At 41.9% G+C, this 16,535-nt stretch overlaps 1 protein-coding gene across 1 annotated transcript in view; it reads left to right on the top strand.

Moving 5' to 3' along the window:
• The window catches only part of CUZD1 (CUB and zona pellucida like domains 1), a 42,081-nt gene that overhangs the window by 8,991 nt on the left and 16,555 nt on the right, over window positions 1-16,535 (top strand). The window contains exons 3-5 of the mRNA XM_040361328.1: window positions 418-620; window positions 3,406-3,553; window positions 6,596-6,807. Coding sequence (XP_040217262.1) covers window positions 418-620; window positions 3,406-3,553; window positions 6,596-6,807 — 563 coding nt within the window. The remainder of the gene's footprint in view (window positions 1-417; window positions 621-3,405; window positions 3,554-6,595; window positions 6,808-16,535) is intronic.

The raw sequence follows: 16,535 nt of genomic DNA on the forward strand, positions 1-16,535 counted from the left end.
ATACGCTGCGCCGACCTACATGTATGTGGATCTGGTCCAGGGTCTGCAGGTGAGTCATCTGTACACAACAATAGGACAGGGCTGGGCAGCATTAGTAGCAGCACTTCACACTGGGATATCAGGACACAGCACAGCACTAAAACTTCAAGGGACCAGGGAATTTAAACTGGGATAGTTGGCAAGTATGAGGCAGCTGCTTTGGGCCCCACAACAATGAAAGGGCCCAGGGCAGCTTCCCCTTTTGCCTTACCTTAAAGATGGCCCTGCTTTGGGGGATCTCTTCTAACTTCCAACTGCACATTTGGGAAAGGAAAAAAGGAAATCTCTCAAAGGTAGACTCCAAAACTAAAATAAAAAATGCTGTCTATACATATACTTTAAATGTTTTCTTTTCATGATAATGTTCTTCTCTTGCAGCCTGAATCCATCCGCAGACTGTTCCCAGGAGAACATCACCGTATTGGATGAAAATTTAGAACAGCTTGGGGTGTTGTGCCCAAACTCTGATAGGATTGCTGAGTTTGAATCTTCAGGCACTGTGTATATCAGAGTGACCACCAATTCCGAACCTCGTGAAAGGAATGCATACTTCTTTTTTTACTCCCTCAATCTTGCAAGTGGTAAGTTAGCCACTGCACAAGTTGAGTAGTCTCTTTTTTTGGGGCTCAAAGTGTAATGTAATATGGCTAAAGTGGTTCTAAAGAAGTTTTATTGTTAACCTTAATGCATTCAGCGATGTGCATGAGAGCAGCGGCTCTCCCAGGTCTCTCCCTCCTCATTGGCTCACTAATGAGCCAATGAGAAATGAAGAGAGAGTGAGGGAGGGGCCAAGCAAATTAACAATGTCACTGGGTGGGAAGGGGTTAACACTAAGTGGCGATGAAGAGATGTGTTCCCTCAGTGTGTTCTAACTGTGTGGGGATGGGAGTGACTAGGAGAGGGACATAGGGCCAGATTCTCGTAGAGCGGAGCATCTTTCTGCCGACGTAGCGCATCTCATATGTGCTACGCCGACGTAACACAGAGAGGCAAGAACAGTATTCACAAAGCACTCGCTCCCTACGTTTGCGCCGGCGTAACGTAAATTCGTCGGCGTAAGCACGCTTAATTCAAAGTAGGTGGAAGGTGGGCGTGATCCATTTAAATGAAGCGTGACCCCATGCAAATGATGGGCCGAACGAACGGTGCATGCGCGTGCATGCGCGTGCATGCTCAGAATCACGTTGAATATAATCCCTAAGATACGACGGCTCAATGCCTACGACGTGAACGTAACCTACGCCCAGCCCCATTTACGTACTACTACGTAAACGACGTAAAATACGACGACTGTTCCCTGGTCCATGACTTACACCTGCTTTATGAGGCTTAACTTCATGCCGGTCATACACCTTACGTAAACTGCGTAGATTACAGCGACGGGCGCAAGTACGTTCGTGAATCGGCGTATCTAGGTCATTTACATATTTGACGCGTAAATCAATGGAAGCGCCCCTTGCGGCCAGCGTAAATATGCGCCCAAGATACGACGGCGTAGGAAACTTACGTCGGTCGGATGAAGCCACATTACAGGCGTATCTTGCATTAAGAATCAGGCGCAGAGCTACGACGGCGCATCTGTGCACTTACGCGGCGTATCTCAAGATACGTCAGCGTAAGTGCTACGAGAATCCGGGCCATATTGTTTTTCCTACTTAGTAGGAACAAACTATGTGGTTTCTCTTCCCTGACAGCACAGGGATTTGTGTGTTTACCCCATGCTGGCACTCGTGCACGTGATCGCTGCGTGGCCGGCGGCGATCGTGCCCGCTGGCCACGCGCATCAGGTTCCCCGCTGTGCAGCGGGCGCACACACCCACGTGCCCTCTGCTGGCCGAAAAAGATACAGGGTTTCACCCAGGGGAGCCATTCTGCTGCAGTATATCTGTGTGAGCCGGTCAGGAACCGGTTAAGTATGGTAGGACTAACCCCCCCAAATACTATTATCTGTAATGGGGGGTTCTGTAGTAGTTCACAGAGATAGCTGGGAACAATGCTAACTGATGAGAGTGCAGCACTGGTACAATCAAAAGGTATATTTTATTGAACTTACTAAAGATACTGTGAAACCTCGGTTTGCGAGTAACGCGGTTAACAAGCATTTTTTATTTAATCCTGACTCCGTTTGCGAATGTTGTCTCGCAAAATGAGCAGGATTCAAGCCACAGCGGTGTGCAGTACCGCATTTGTGCGGGAGCCAATCAGAGTCGTTCGGAAATACTCGGAAATACTCCGTTACCAAGCCTTTCCAAGGTTTTCTGAGTTCAGCTGAGCTGTCCCTGAGCCTTTCCTAAAATTTCCAAGGCTCTCCAGCACCCCCACCTCTGGCCACTTGCGGTATTGCATGCCATAGAAGTCAATGCGGAACAATTTTTTTTCCCATTGACTTCTATGGGGAAACTCGCTTTGATATGCGAGTGCTTTGGATTACAAGCATTCTACAGGAACGGATTATGCTCGTAATCCAAGGTTCTATTGTATATTAAAACGCTTTCAATGCAATATTTAACAAACCAGGAGGGAACAAATAAGAGAAATAACTAAAGGCAAAACATTTTTTTCAAGCTTTGGATAGAGGGGAAGATAGATCAGAACCCCTGTCAGATTTTATTGCTGTCTGTGCCTCCTCTAAAGAGATTTGCCCTCTCTATTTGTTCTGTTTACCATTATCACTTAAAAGTGATAACTTAAAAGAAAATTACAAATTTTGGGTTGTCCCCAGAAAAGTAATAGAGGGGAAATCTTCTCATGGGGACACTAGTTCTGGTCACCTGGGGGGAGCCCAAGGAATTCCCTTAATTTGCAAGGATTTCCTCTCACTTCCTGTTTTGGCTACAGGACAGGAAGTGAAGGGAAATCTCTGCAATGGGACATAAATGGCGAAAAAAAAAATTGACCGGGGTTATAACCCTCACTTTTTTGTGGATTTTTTTTTTTGTTCTATAATGAAAAAACTCAATAAAAATGTTTTGTATTATTTATTTTATTATTTATTTTATATTTATATATATATATATTTATATATATATATTTTTTTTAATAAATAAATGAATATATATATATATATATATATATATATATATATATATATATATATATATATATATAAATTCATTTATTTATTTAAAAAAAGCTGGTTGCCCCTTTAAACTGGTCTTATACTGTATTGCACAATCTCATTTAGATTTACCAAAACGATGTAATATGAGGACACACCTAAATAATTCATTCAATTTGTGTCAAATTAGACAGGTCCTTAAAATACATAGTTGATGATAAATCTAAAGGACATTCAATCAAACTCTATTGTGTAACAATATAAATGCAGTGACCACATTTTTACAATTTTTCTTTGCTTTTTTAAAGCGTTGAGCTGTGGTGGGGACCTCAGTGGTAGTTCAGGAACAATTGCCAGCCCCAATTATCCTGGACGACATGACCATTTCACCTACTGTATCTGGAACGTGAAAACGCCAAAGAACACAATAGCTAAGCTGTCATTCACTGAAATCTTGTAAGTTACTTCTGAATATTACATTGAAAAACATGTTCGTTTTCATTTCATTTGTTTTTTTATTTTTTTACTTTCGGTTCATTCGTTATGATAGCAATTCGTAAATTTGAAAATTCGCAATTTCATAAATTTGAAAATCCGAAAAAAATAAAGAAAATCTGAAAATTCTAAAGAATAACTAACTAATAATAACTAACTATTAAATTATAGGTATTGGAATTTCCTTTCAAATTTTGCTGTTAACAAACACAAATTTATCCAAAGTTACGAATTATCCGAAATAACCCTTTGCAGATATGTGCACTGGCGAAAAATTTGTTTGTTTTTGTTTAATTAATTTTTTATTTTTTTGGGTCATTCGTTATGATCGCAATTTTGCAAATTTGAAAATGTCATAAATTCGTCATTTCATAAGTTCGTAATTTCATACATTCGTAAATTCAAAAATAAGAAAGAAAATCTGAGAATTCTAAAGAACTAAAATCCAAAAATTCTAAAGAATAACTATTACATTTTAGGTATTGGAATTAACTTTTTAAATTTTGCTGTTAGTCAACGTAATGAATACAAAGTTATCCGAAGTTATGAATTACTAGAAATAACGAATGCCACATCAAAGCAAATTCAACTCTAAATAAAGTTTTGGGGGACCTGGTTATTCCAAGATTTGCATGGGGCGGTTTGCTTTTTCAACTGACAAAGTGGTGCAAGGATTAGACATGTGCACTGCCAAAAAATGTGTTCGTTTTCGTTTCATTTTTTTTTTTTTTGGGGGGGGGTTAATTCGTTATGATCGCAATCCGTAAATTTGAAAATTCGTAACTTTGTAAATTTTTTAATCCGAAAATAAGAAAGAAAACCTGAAAATTCTAAAGAATAACTAACTAACTAATAATAACGAACTATTAAATTATAGGTTTTGGAATTTCCTTTCAAATTTTGCTGTTAGTCAACATAACGTATTTATCCGAAGTTTCGAATTATCCAACATAACAAATGCTGCGTCGAAAAAAATGCAACTCTAAATAAAGTTTTGGGGGACCTGGTCATTCCAAGCTTTGCATGGAGCTTTTTCAACTGATAGAGTGGTGCAAAGATTAGACATGTGCACTGGCGAAAAATGTGTTTGTTTTTGTTTCATTTTTTTTGCGGGTCATTTGCTATGGTCCTAGGGCCAGATTCACAAAAGGGATACGACGGCGTATCTCCTGATGCGCCGTCGTATCTCTGTTTCTATCTATGCGAATGATTCATAGAATCAGTTACGCATAGATATCCATAAGATCCGACAGGTGTAATTGTTTTACACTGTCGGATCTTAGGATGCAGTACCGCGGCCGCCGCTGGGGGGAGTTCGCGTCATAAACCAGCGTCGGGTAAGCAAATTAGGAGTTACGGCGATCCACGATGGATTTTCGCGTTCGCTACGTCGCCGCTAGTCTAGTTTCCCATCGCAAAGTTAGTCGTCGTTTTGGGTGCCCTAACTTTAGTCAGCAAACGTATTGCTGTCTAAAGTATGGCCGTCGTTCCCGCGTCGAAATTTAAAAATGAACGTCGTTTGCGTAAGCCGTCCGGGAATACGGAATTACGCTACGCGCGTCGCCGTTCGAAAAAATGACATCACTGTGCGTAAAGCACGACGGGAATCGCGAAACGAAGCATGCGCAGTAGGTTTCCAGGTAAGTGCTTTGTGGATCGGGCACTAAAACTGGAAACTTGCGGCGGTGTATCGTAAACGGGTTACGTTACACCGGCGCTCTTGTATGTGAATCTGGACCCTAATTTGTGAATTTGAAAATTTGAAAAATTGAAAATTCGTAAATTTCAAAATCTGAAAATAGGAAAGAAAATCTGAACATTCTAAAGAATAACTAACTAGCTAATAATAATAATAACTATTAAATTATAGGTATTGGAATTTTCTTTAAATTGTAGCTGTTAGTCAACGTAACAAATACAAATTTATCCGAAGTTATGAATTATCTGAAATAACAAATGCAACTCTAAATAAAGTTTTGGGGGACCTGGTCATTCCAAGCTTCGCATGGGGCAGTTTGCTTTTTCAACTGACAAAGTGGTGCAAGGATTAGACATGTGCACTGCCGAACAATTTGTTTATTTTAGTTTCATTTGTTTTTTCGGGTCATTCGTTATGATCGAAATTCCTAAATTAGAAAATTTGAGAATTCGTAATTAAAAAAACTTGTAATTTCGTAAATTCGTAATTTCAGAAATTAATGAATTCACCAATAAGAAAGAAAATCCGAAAATTCTAAAGAACAAAAATTTGAAAATTCTAAAGAATAACTAACTAAAAATAACTAACTATTAAATTATAGGTATTGGAATTTCCTTTCAAATTTTGCTGTTAGTGAATGTAACAAATACAAATGTTTTTGAAGTTATAAATTATTCGAAATAACGAATGCCGCATCTAAACAAATGCAATGGAATGAATTAATAATAAAAAGATTTTCTTATTATTATTATTATTATTGTTGTCAATTATTATTAATTCGTTATGTTCTATTAGTTTAGATACAGAATTTGTTATTTTGTATAATTCGTAACTTTGGATAAATTTATATTTGTAACGTTCACTGAAAGACAAATTTGAAAGGAAATTCCAATACCTATAAGTTAATAGTTAGTTATTCTTTTGAATTTTCAGATTTTCTTTCTTATTTTTGGATTTTCGAATTTACAAATCTTTTAATTTATGAATTTACGAATTTTCAAATTTATGAATTTACGAATTGCGATGAACTGTCATCATAATGTCAAGCACCAACGTTTTATATATTTTTTTTTCTTGGAATTTAGTCATTGTAGCACATACTACTATCCTCTAAATGTAAATTTTAATAAAGGAAAAGCTGGTGTGTAAAGTGCAATAAGCAATAGCAACCAAGTGTACATTACTGTGCTAAATAATGTGAATGTGTGTGTTTCTTTAGTGTCGGTTAGTAAACAGCGATGGTTTGAATCTTACTTTAGACTCGGTTATGCGACTTCAACTTTTCTGCTATTCTCTCTCTGCAGTATTGAACCAGATGCATCCTGCCGATTTGATTTTATTGCCCTGTTTGATGGTCCAAATACAGACGCACCTCTGAAGGAAGTGCTGTGTGGTCGTACGGTGGCTGAGTTGGAGACGTCTTCCAATTCCTTCACATTGGTGTTCAGCGCTGATTACGCCAACTCCTATTTTGGCTTTTCTGTCGACTACACCACCATACCAATAGAAAGCAACGGTGAGTATTAACCTCTTCAGCCCTGGAAGATTTTACCCCCTTCCTGACCACTTTTTATAATTTGGCACTGCGTCGCTTTAACTGACAATTTTTGCATAATTTTTTCCCCACAAATAGAGCTTTCTTTTGGTGGTATTTGATCACTTCTGCGGTTTTTACTTTTTGCACTATAAACAAACAAGGAAAGAAAATCTTGAAAAAAAATATATTTTTTACTTTTTGCTATAATAAATATCCCCAAAAATGTTTTTAAAAAACACATTTCTTCATCAGTTTAGGACAATATATATTCCTCTACATATTTTTGATTAAAAAAAATCACAATAAGTGTATATTGATTGGTTTGCGCAAAAGTTACATAGTCAGATTGAAAAAAGTCCAACCATAAAAAAATACAAAAATAAAATAAAAAATATCGTACAATCCCATATATCCAATTCTATACACACAGTTGATCCAGAGGAAGGCAAAAAAAATTTGCTACAGCAGGGGAATAAATTCCTTCCCGATCCCCCGAGAGGCAATCGGATTTTCCCTGGATGAACTTTACCTTTAAATGTCAGTACCCAGTTATATTCTGTACATTTAGGAAAGAATCCAGGCCTTTCTAAAGCAATATACTGATCTGGCCAGAACCACCTCTGGAGGGAGTCTGTTCCACATTTTCACAGCTCTTACTGTGAAGAAATCTTTCCGTATTTGGAGATTAAATCTTTTTTCCTCTAGACGTAAAGAGTGCCCCGTTGTCCTCTTTGATGACCGTAAAGTGAATAACTCAACACCAAGTTCACTATATGGACCCCTTATATATTTGTACATGTTGATCATATCCCCCCTTATTCTCCTCTTCTCAAGAGTGAATAAATTCAGTTCCTCTAATCTTTCCTCATAGCTGAGCTCCTCCATGCCTCTTATCAGTTTAGTTGCCCTTCTCTGCACTTTCTAAAGTTCCCCGATATCCTTTTTGAGAACTGGAGCCCAAATTGAACTGCATATTCCAGGTGAGGTCTTACTAATGATTTGTACAGGGGCAAAATGATATCTCGCTCTCTGGAGTCCATACCTCTCTTATACAAGAAAGGACTTTACTCACTTTGGAAACCGCAGCTTGGCATTGCATGCCATTATTGAGCTTATGATCTACCAAGACCCCCAGATCCTTCTCCACTAAGGATCCCCCCAATTGTACTCCCCCTAGTATGTATGACGCATATTCTTAGCTCCCAAGTGCATATCTTTACATTTATCAACATTAAACCTCATCTGCCACATAGTCGCCCAATCAGACAGAGCATTGAGGTTGGCTTGTAAGTTGGAGACATCCTGTAAAGATGTTATTCCACTGCATAGCTTGGTGTCCTCTGCAAAGTTGCACTTTTGGGTGGAACTCCGCTTTAAGTACAATATACAAAGCAGGATATGACCAGGCAACATTTCCATTAAACCCATAAAAAATATCCACCTATAGTTTACCCCCAATAGAGTAAAAAGGGAAATTGCACTTTGAGGACGGGTAAGCAGCCAACATGCCACTAGACGTACAGTGCAAAACAAAATAAAAACAAAAGCGTGGCACTAAAATGAACAAGATGTGAATCAAAAAAATTGCAAAAGGATAAATAAAGAATTGAAATGATAAATAAATGAATATGAACACAAACAACGTGAAATGGGTCCAACGTGACATTGAAAACATCTGAGGGAAGTCCATATAAAACAGACTTAAAATTGAAATGGTTGTGAAAAGTCTTTCTTGTGTAGTCCAAAAAGGATCTTGAAGGTACAATCAAAAGTGGTAAAATATTCACACTCACCAGATTCGGTGGACACATGTACCGTATAGCAAGTGGGTCAAACGGGAAATAGGTTACCACTGTTGAACAATTTTGGAAAATTTGATCAGGTTGCAGAGAAAACCCTGTGCTATACGAGAGGCACCATATACCGCCACAGTAGGACCTTATAATTGGTTTCTGCTGTGGTTGCATTGCGGTAACAGGATTTTGTAGTTTCCCAAATCTGGTCTCAGTCCTATTTCTCCAAGGCTGTTCCTAGCTCTTATTCCTATTTCCGTGTAACGTAACCCGTTTACGATACACCGCCGCAAGTTTCCAGTTTTAGTGCCCGATCCACAAAGCACTTACCTGGAAACTTGCGGCGGTGTATCGTAAATACGTCCGGCGCAAGGCGGGCCAATTCCAATGGGAGTGTGCCATTTAAATTAGGCGCCCTCACGCATGCTCCGTTTCGCAATTCCCTTTGTGCTTTGCGCACAGTGACGTCATTTTTTCGAATGGCGACGTGCGTAGCGTAATTCCGTATTCCCGGACGGCTTACGCAAACGACGTTCTTTTTTAAATTTTGACGCAGGAACGACGGCCATACTTTATACAGCAATAAGATTGCTGTGTAAAGTTAAGGCACCAAAAACGACGACTAACTTTGCGACGGGAAACTAGACTAGCGGCGACGTAGCGAACGCGAAAATCCGTCGTGGATCGCCGTAACTCCTAATTTGCATACCCGACGCTGGTTTACGACGCAAACTCCCCCCAGCGGTGGCCGCGGTATTGCATCCTAAGATCCGACAGTGTAAAACAATTACACCTGTCGGATCTTATGGATATCTATGCGTAACTGATTCTATGAATCAGTCGCATAGATAGAAACAGAGATACGACGGAGTATCAGGAGAAACGCCGTTGTATCTCTTTTGTGAATCTGGCCCATAATGTTTGACTTGTAGGTAGTAGAATAGTACAGAGTTTAGGCAGGTGATTATCATGTTGGACTTCACGCCCTTGGTGGTTAGTAGATGGTAAAGCTTAGTCACATCAGAACTGATTCAGTGTTTAACCATTTTAGCCCTGGAGGATTTGGCTGCCAAATGACCAGGCCACTTTTTGCGATTCGGCACTGCGTCGCTTTAGCTGACAATTTTGCGGTCGTGCGACGTGGCTCCCAAACAAAATTGACATCCTTTTTTCACACAAATAGAGCTTTCTTTTGGTGGTATTTGATCACCTCTGCGTTTTTTATTTTTTGCGCTATAAACAAAAATAGAGCGGCAATTTTGAAAACAAAAACAATATTTTTTACTTTTTGCTATAATAAATATCCCCAAAAAATATATATAACATTTTTTTTCCCCTCAGTTTAGGCCGATACGTAAAAAATCGCAATAAGCATTTATTGATTGGCTTGCAAAAGTTATAGCGTCTACAAAATAGGGGATAGTTTTATGGCATTTTTATTAATAATTTATTTTTTACTAGTAATGGCGGCGATCAGTGATTTTTATCGTGACTGCGACATTATGGCGGACACATCGGACACTTTTTACGCTATTTTGGGACCATTAACATTTATACAGCGATCAGTGCTATAAAAATGCACCGATTACTGTATAAATGTGACTGGCAGGGAAGGGGTTAACCACTAGGGGGCTAGGAAGGGGTTAAGTGTCTCCTAGGGAGTGATTCTAAATGTGTGGGGGTGGGGCTTACTGTGACGCCACACTGATCACTGCTCCCGATGAGAGGGAGCAGACGATCAGTGTCCTGTCACTAGGCAGAACAGGGAGATGCCTTGTTTACACAGTCATCTCCCTGTTCTGCCGCTCCGTGAATTGCGGCACACCGGCGGACATCAAGTCTGCTGGTCCAGCGGGCACGGTCACGGAGCTCGTAGCAGGGGTGTGTGTGCCCACACGGCGGCAAATTTAAACACACAAGGATCAAATATTGGCCGGTATTGACCGGTTCAATAGAAACCGGCCAGCAATCAGCCAGTGTGTACAGCAGCCTGTCTGACAGAAGCCGGCCTAACATCCTGACTTCTGTTGAATAGGCATACTGGAAAACCAGCAACTGATTGGCTGGCAATGGCTGCCAGTGCTGACCAGTGTGTTCTGGCAGAGGAGGCAGTCTCCCTGTCAGAACACAGTAGCTAATCGGGGTAATCAGTGTACTAACATTGCATAGTTAGTACAGCTAGCCCCTCCTTTCTTTTCTTTTTTTGCCATTCAGAGAAGCAGTTCAGAAAGATTTGAAAAGAGTCTTAAAAGGAACCGAGAAAGGGTGTAATAGGAAGAGAAGTGGCAAAGTTGTCTGCGGTGGGTAAAGACACAGCAGATGGCCTGAAAACAGTGTGGGAATTACTGAGATACTGAAGATGAACAGACCAGATATAGTGCAGAATGCTGGCATGTAGGGTAGACTCAGGAACCCACAGGTGCAGGAAGCAGAGATGTGATCAGGACAATTAGAGGTCAGCAACAGCCAGGCAGCTGTGGGTGCTAATTCAGAAAGCAGTACCAGCCAAGATCAGTAACAGAGAGGCAACAAAGGTCCCAAATTAGCAGGCAGAAGGCAAAGTCAGAACTCAAGCCAAGGTCAGCAATGGAAGATCTGGATATATCAAAGTCAAAAGGGAAGCTGGGGAAACACAGAATAGCAGAACACAGGTTAGGTGACATGAGCTAATGAACACTCAACAACTTTCCGCAGTTGTGCTTGGCTTTAAAGCAGAAGTAAACCCATACATAAAACAGTTTCATTTCCGGGAAGGTGCCGGAAATGTAACACTCCCATTGGTTGTGCTCTCAACCAGACTGTCAAACCATCCAATGGCTGGTGTCATAACTGGCCACATGTGCAGCATCATGGCAGTTGCAGATTAAACAGAGGCCAAGATGGCAGCTTCCTTGGCTGAAAGCGATAAGGGGTTTACTTACACTTTAACCACTGAACCCCCGGACCATATTACTGGTCAAAGACCAAAGCACTTTTTGCGATTCGGCACTGCGTCGCTTTAAATGACAATTGGGCAGTCGTGCGACGTGGCTCCCAAACAAAATTGGCGTCCTTTATTCCCCACAAATAGAGCTTTCTTTTGGTGGTATTTGATCATCTCTGCGGTTTTTCGTTTTTGCGCTATAAACAAAAATAGAGCGGCAATTTTGAAAAAAAATAATATTTTTTACTTTTTGCTATAATACATATCCCCCAAAAAATATATAAAAAAAACGTTTTTTTTCCCTCAGTTTAGGCCGATATGTATTCTTCTACATATTTTTCATTAAAAAAAAAATCGCAATAAGCGTTTATTGATTGGTTTGCGCAAAAGTTATAGCGTTTACAAATTAGGGGGTATTTTTACGGCATTTTTATTAGTATTTTTTTTTTACTAGTAATGGCGGCGATCAGCGATTTTTTTCCAGTACTGCGACATTATGGCGGACACTTCGGACACTTTTGACACATTTTTGGGACCATTGTCATTTTTATAGCGATCAGTGCTAGAAAAAAATGCATTGGATTACTATAAAAATGCCACTGTCAGGGAAGGGGTTAACACTAGGGGGCGGGTAACGGGTTAAGTATGTCCCTGGGTGTGTTCTAACTGTAGGGGGGGTGGACTCACTAGGGGAAATGACTGATCCTCTGTTCATACATTGTATGAACAGAAGATCAGCATTTCTCTCCCTGACAGGACCGGGTCCCCGCTCTGTAACGAGAGATCGCGTGTGCCCGGCGGCGATCGTGCCCGCCGGGCATGAGCACGAGAGTCGGGGCGAGCGCGAGAGCCAACGTATAGCTACGTGCTCTCGCGCAGGGGAGCCGACCTGCCGCCGTAAAATGACGGCGGCTGGTCGGCAAGTAGTTAAGTAGAACACTTTGTGCCAAAGCCGGTGCTGGACTTGAATGCATTTGTGCTAATGCACACGCACTTGAGCATGTTACAAGCATATACAGGTGTGTGCACAGTCATTACTACACATTGGACCATGAGCTGTAATATGCGCACATGCAGATCTTCGGGTACAGCCATGTGCTCCACCTTTCTGACACTGGGGGATCCATCCTTTGGGTTTGAATTGGCTGCAGCAACTGGACATAACCAGGAATCAAGGATAAGAAGTCTAAAAAAACTGAGCCAACAAATAACAACACAAAACTAAAATCAACTTTGGGAATAGTTGAGTCAAAATAAATGTGAATAGATCATGTACAGTCTTTCAACAGTTTGGAAGCCAAAAGTGTAAAAATTATTTCAGCAGATCACCTCCGGCTCCATCTATAACCAAAATATCACTTTTCGATGGACTGAATGGGCTAGATTCAGCAAGAATTTACACCGGCATATCTATTGATACGCCGCGTAAATTCAAAGCTGCGCCGGCGTATCTTCTTTCTGTATTCAGAAAGCAAGATACACCGAAATTAGGCTAAGATCCGACTGGCTTAAGTCTCTTACGCCGTCGTATCTTAGTTGCATATTTACGCTGGCCGCTAGGTGGCGCTTCCGTCGATTTCAGCATATAATTTGCAAATGAGCTGGATACGCTGATTCAGAAACGTACGTGCGCCCGGTGGATTTTTTTACGTCGTTTGCGTAAGGCTTTTTCAGGCGTAACGTTGCTCCTGCTATATGAGGCATAGCCAATGCTAAGTATGGACGTCGGGCCAGCGTCGGATTTTGCATTGTTTACGTCGTTTGCATAAGTCGTTCACGAATAGGGCTTTGCGTAAATTACGTCCACGTCGAAAGCATTGACTATTTGCGACGTGATTAGGAGCATGCGCGATGGGATACTTTCACGGACGGCGCATGCGTCGTTCGTGAGAAACATCATTTACGTGGGGTCATGTTTTATGTACACTAAGTTACGGCGACGTAGCGTATCTGAGATGCGCTACGCCCGCACAAACTTACGGCGGGGTTTCTGAATCTAGCCCAATATTTATTGGACTGAGGCTTGCTGATCAAAGAACAGCTAAACTCAAGTAAAGCCTCGTACACACCAACAGTTTTCTCGGCAAGAAAGCTGCTGGGAGAGCTTTTTGCAGAGAAAACCGGTCGTGTGTATGGTTTCTCGTTGGGAAAACTGCCGGGAATCTCAACGAGAAAAATAGAAAACCGTGCGTGTGTACGAGGCTTGTATGCTTACCTGTACCCGCGCATGCTCGAAAAGACTTCGATGCATTCGCCGTAGCAAACAAGGGTGTAGCAAGATGGCAGCGACGGCATCGAATGTGACGAGCGCAGGCTCGTCGTAGTCGATGACAACATCGCGTTCTTGCCATTCAAAAGAACGGCAGTTCTTTTTAATGGCCGTCTGTATGCACGCCTTGGCAAGCCAAGCTTGCCAGGAATCCCGTCAGGAAAACCAAAGTTTTTTTCCTGACGGGATTCCCAGAAGTGTGTACAGGGCTTAAAAGTCAAAAGCTGCTAGAGCGTTAATAAATATTTAAAAATTGATGACCTTTTTTCAAGGAAAAGTGTTTGGTAAGTAACAAGCCTTGCTCTATATTTTGTAGAACAGATGTAAGATGGGGAGACCAAATGTATGCATACCCGAGAAAGTATTGGTGCAGTCTAGGAACTACGTGAAATTTAGCGAGATTCCTATAATGAGGGCTAGATACTTACAACTGATCCCTAATCTGTTGATACTTTATGTTAACCTAGGTCAGTGATGGCAAACCTTGCCACCCCAGATGTTTTGAAACTACATTTCCCATGATGCTCGTGCACTCTGCAGTGTAGTTGTGTCAGGTCTGCCAGGAGATTTCATCCGTCAAGCCCTGTACACACAGTCGGTTTTCCTGACGGGATTCCTGGCAAGCTTGCCTTGCCAAGCCCTGTGTACAGACGGCCATTCAAAAGAGCCACCATTCTTTTGAATGGCAAGAACGCGGTGACGTCATTGACTACGACGAGCCGGCGCTCGTCACATTCAATGCCGTCGCCGCCATCTTGCTACACCCCACACTAACCTTGTATGCTGCCGCACATGCGTCAAAGTCTTATCGGTCATGTGTACAAGGCTTTACGAGGCTTTACTCTGGTTTCCTGACCGGTAGTCTTGTTATCCCAGTATCGGGTGGAGGGACAGTTGAGATCCCACAGCCAGATATACATGACACAAAAAGCCTAACTAGAAAGGGGAGTTTTTGGGACTTTAAATGAAATGAGTTTTTAAGCAAAAGTAAGTATAAATAAAGTTGAATACGTAATAACCAGGCTCACACTTACCACGCAAACAGCAAACCAAATTCAACTGTCTAACTGTGTGCATTTAAAACAGAGGATGGGTTGCACGCATTTGCAAATACATGATTAAGCTGCAGGCCATCGCCAAGGCTCTCCGCATTCTGCAGTCCTAACTAAACTTTTTCAGTCTCCTCAATAGAGGCATATAAATACTGATGAGTAGATGGAGGGCAGGTGACTGGGGGTGTGTCACTGTCCCTTCCTATGCTTGGTATAGTAGTAAAGAGCACTGGAAAAAACGCATAAATGTATAAGGGTATCAACAAAATGCATCTCCATCCATGTATGATATAAAGAAAAATAGGATTGGGACTTTAAATGAGGCGTATGAAAAACATATGCCCCCATCCCTCTTTACTACTATACCAAGCATAGGTAGGGGCAGTGACACACCCCAGTCACCTGCCCTCCATCTACTCATCAGTATTTATATGCCTCTATTGAGAAGACTGACAAAGTTTAGTTAGGACTGCAGAATGCAGAGAGCCTTGGCGATGGCCTGCAGCTTAATCATGTACCGTATTTATCGGGGTATTGCGCGCTCCGGGGTATAGCGCGCACCCCTAAAGTGGACCCGCAATTCCTGTAAAAAAAAAAGATTTTAGTACTTACAGTTTTGGTGTCTTGCGCGGCGTCCATCAGGCGGCCTCGTCGGGTCCGGCGTCCGTCTGCGGCTTCGGTGGTGTCCTCCTCGTCGGGTCCGGTGTCGTTCTGCGGTGTCCTCCCCGATCGATCCCCGCTTCCTGCGCTGAGTTTGAACTACTGCGCCGGCATATACCGAGCGCAGTTCACTCGTGTATAGTCGGACAGGCTCGGCTCCTCTCGCGGTCACGTCCTGTGCGTCCAGGACATGACTGCGAGAGAAGCCGAGCCTGCCCGACTATACACGAGTGTACTGCGCTCGGTATATGCCGGCGCAGTAATTCAAACTCGGCGCGGGTATCGGCGTATATCGCGCACCCACGATTTTGCCCTGAATTTCAGGGCAAAAAAGTGCGCGGTATACGCCGATAAATACGGTATTTGCAAATGCGTGCAACCAATCCTCTGTTTTTAATGCACACAGTTAGACAGTTGAATTTGGTTTGCTGTTTGGGTGGTAAGTGTGAGCCTGATTATTACGTATACAACTTTATTTATACTTACTTTTGCTTAAAAACGCATTTCATTTAAAGTCCCAAAAACTCCCCCTTCTGTTATCCAACAGGGATGGAGGCATATGTTTTTCATATGCCTCATTTAAACAGCCTAACTAGGAACCATCAGCAAACAACCCCAATGGTTAGTAGAGGCAAAAGACAGAAACCAGGTGGGAGAAAGGACAATCCTAAACGATCCAAGTAGCGGACCAAGGCAGAAGTACATAGGGGTCAACCAGAAGGCGGCGGCGGAAACAAGCAGGGTCAGCAACAAGATCAGCTAAAATCCAAGGGGTCGGACCAAGGCAGAAGTACATAGGGGTCAACCAGAAGGCGGCGGTGGAAACAAGCAGGGTCAGCAACAAGATCAGCTAAAATCCAAGGGGTCGGACCAAGACAGAAGTACACAGGGGTCAACCAGAAGGCGGCTGCGGAAACAAGCAGGGTCGGCAACAAGAACAGCTAAAATCCAAGGGAAAAAGCAAAGTCAGCAACCAGAAACACATTAACATACACTAACAGGAACCCATA

Source organism: Rana temporaria, chromosome 8 (genome assembly GCF_905171775.1).
Source record: "Rana temporaria chromosome 8, aRanTem1.1, whole genome shotgun sequence".
NCBI lineage: Eukaryota > Metazoa > Chordata > Amphibia > Anura > Ranidae > Rana > Rana temporaria.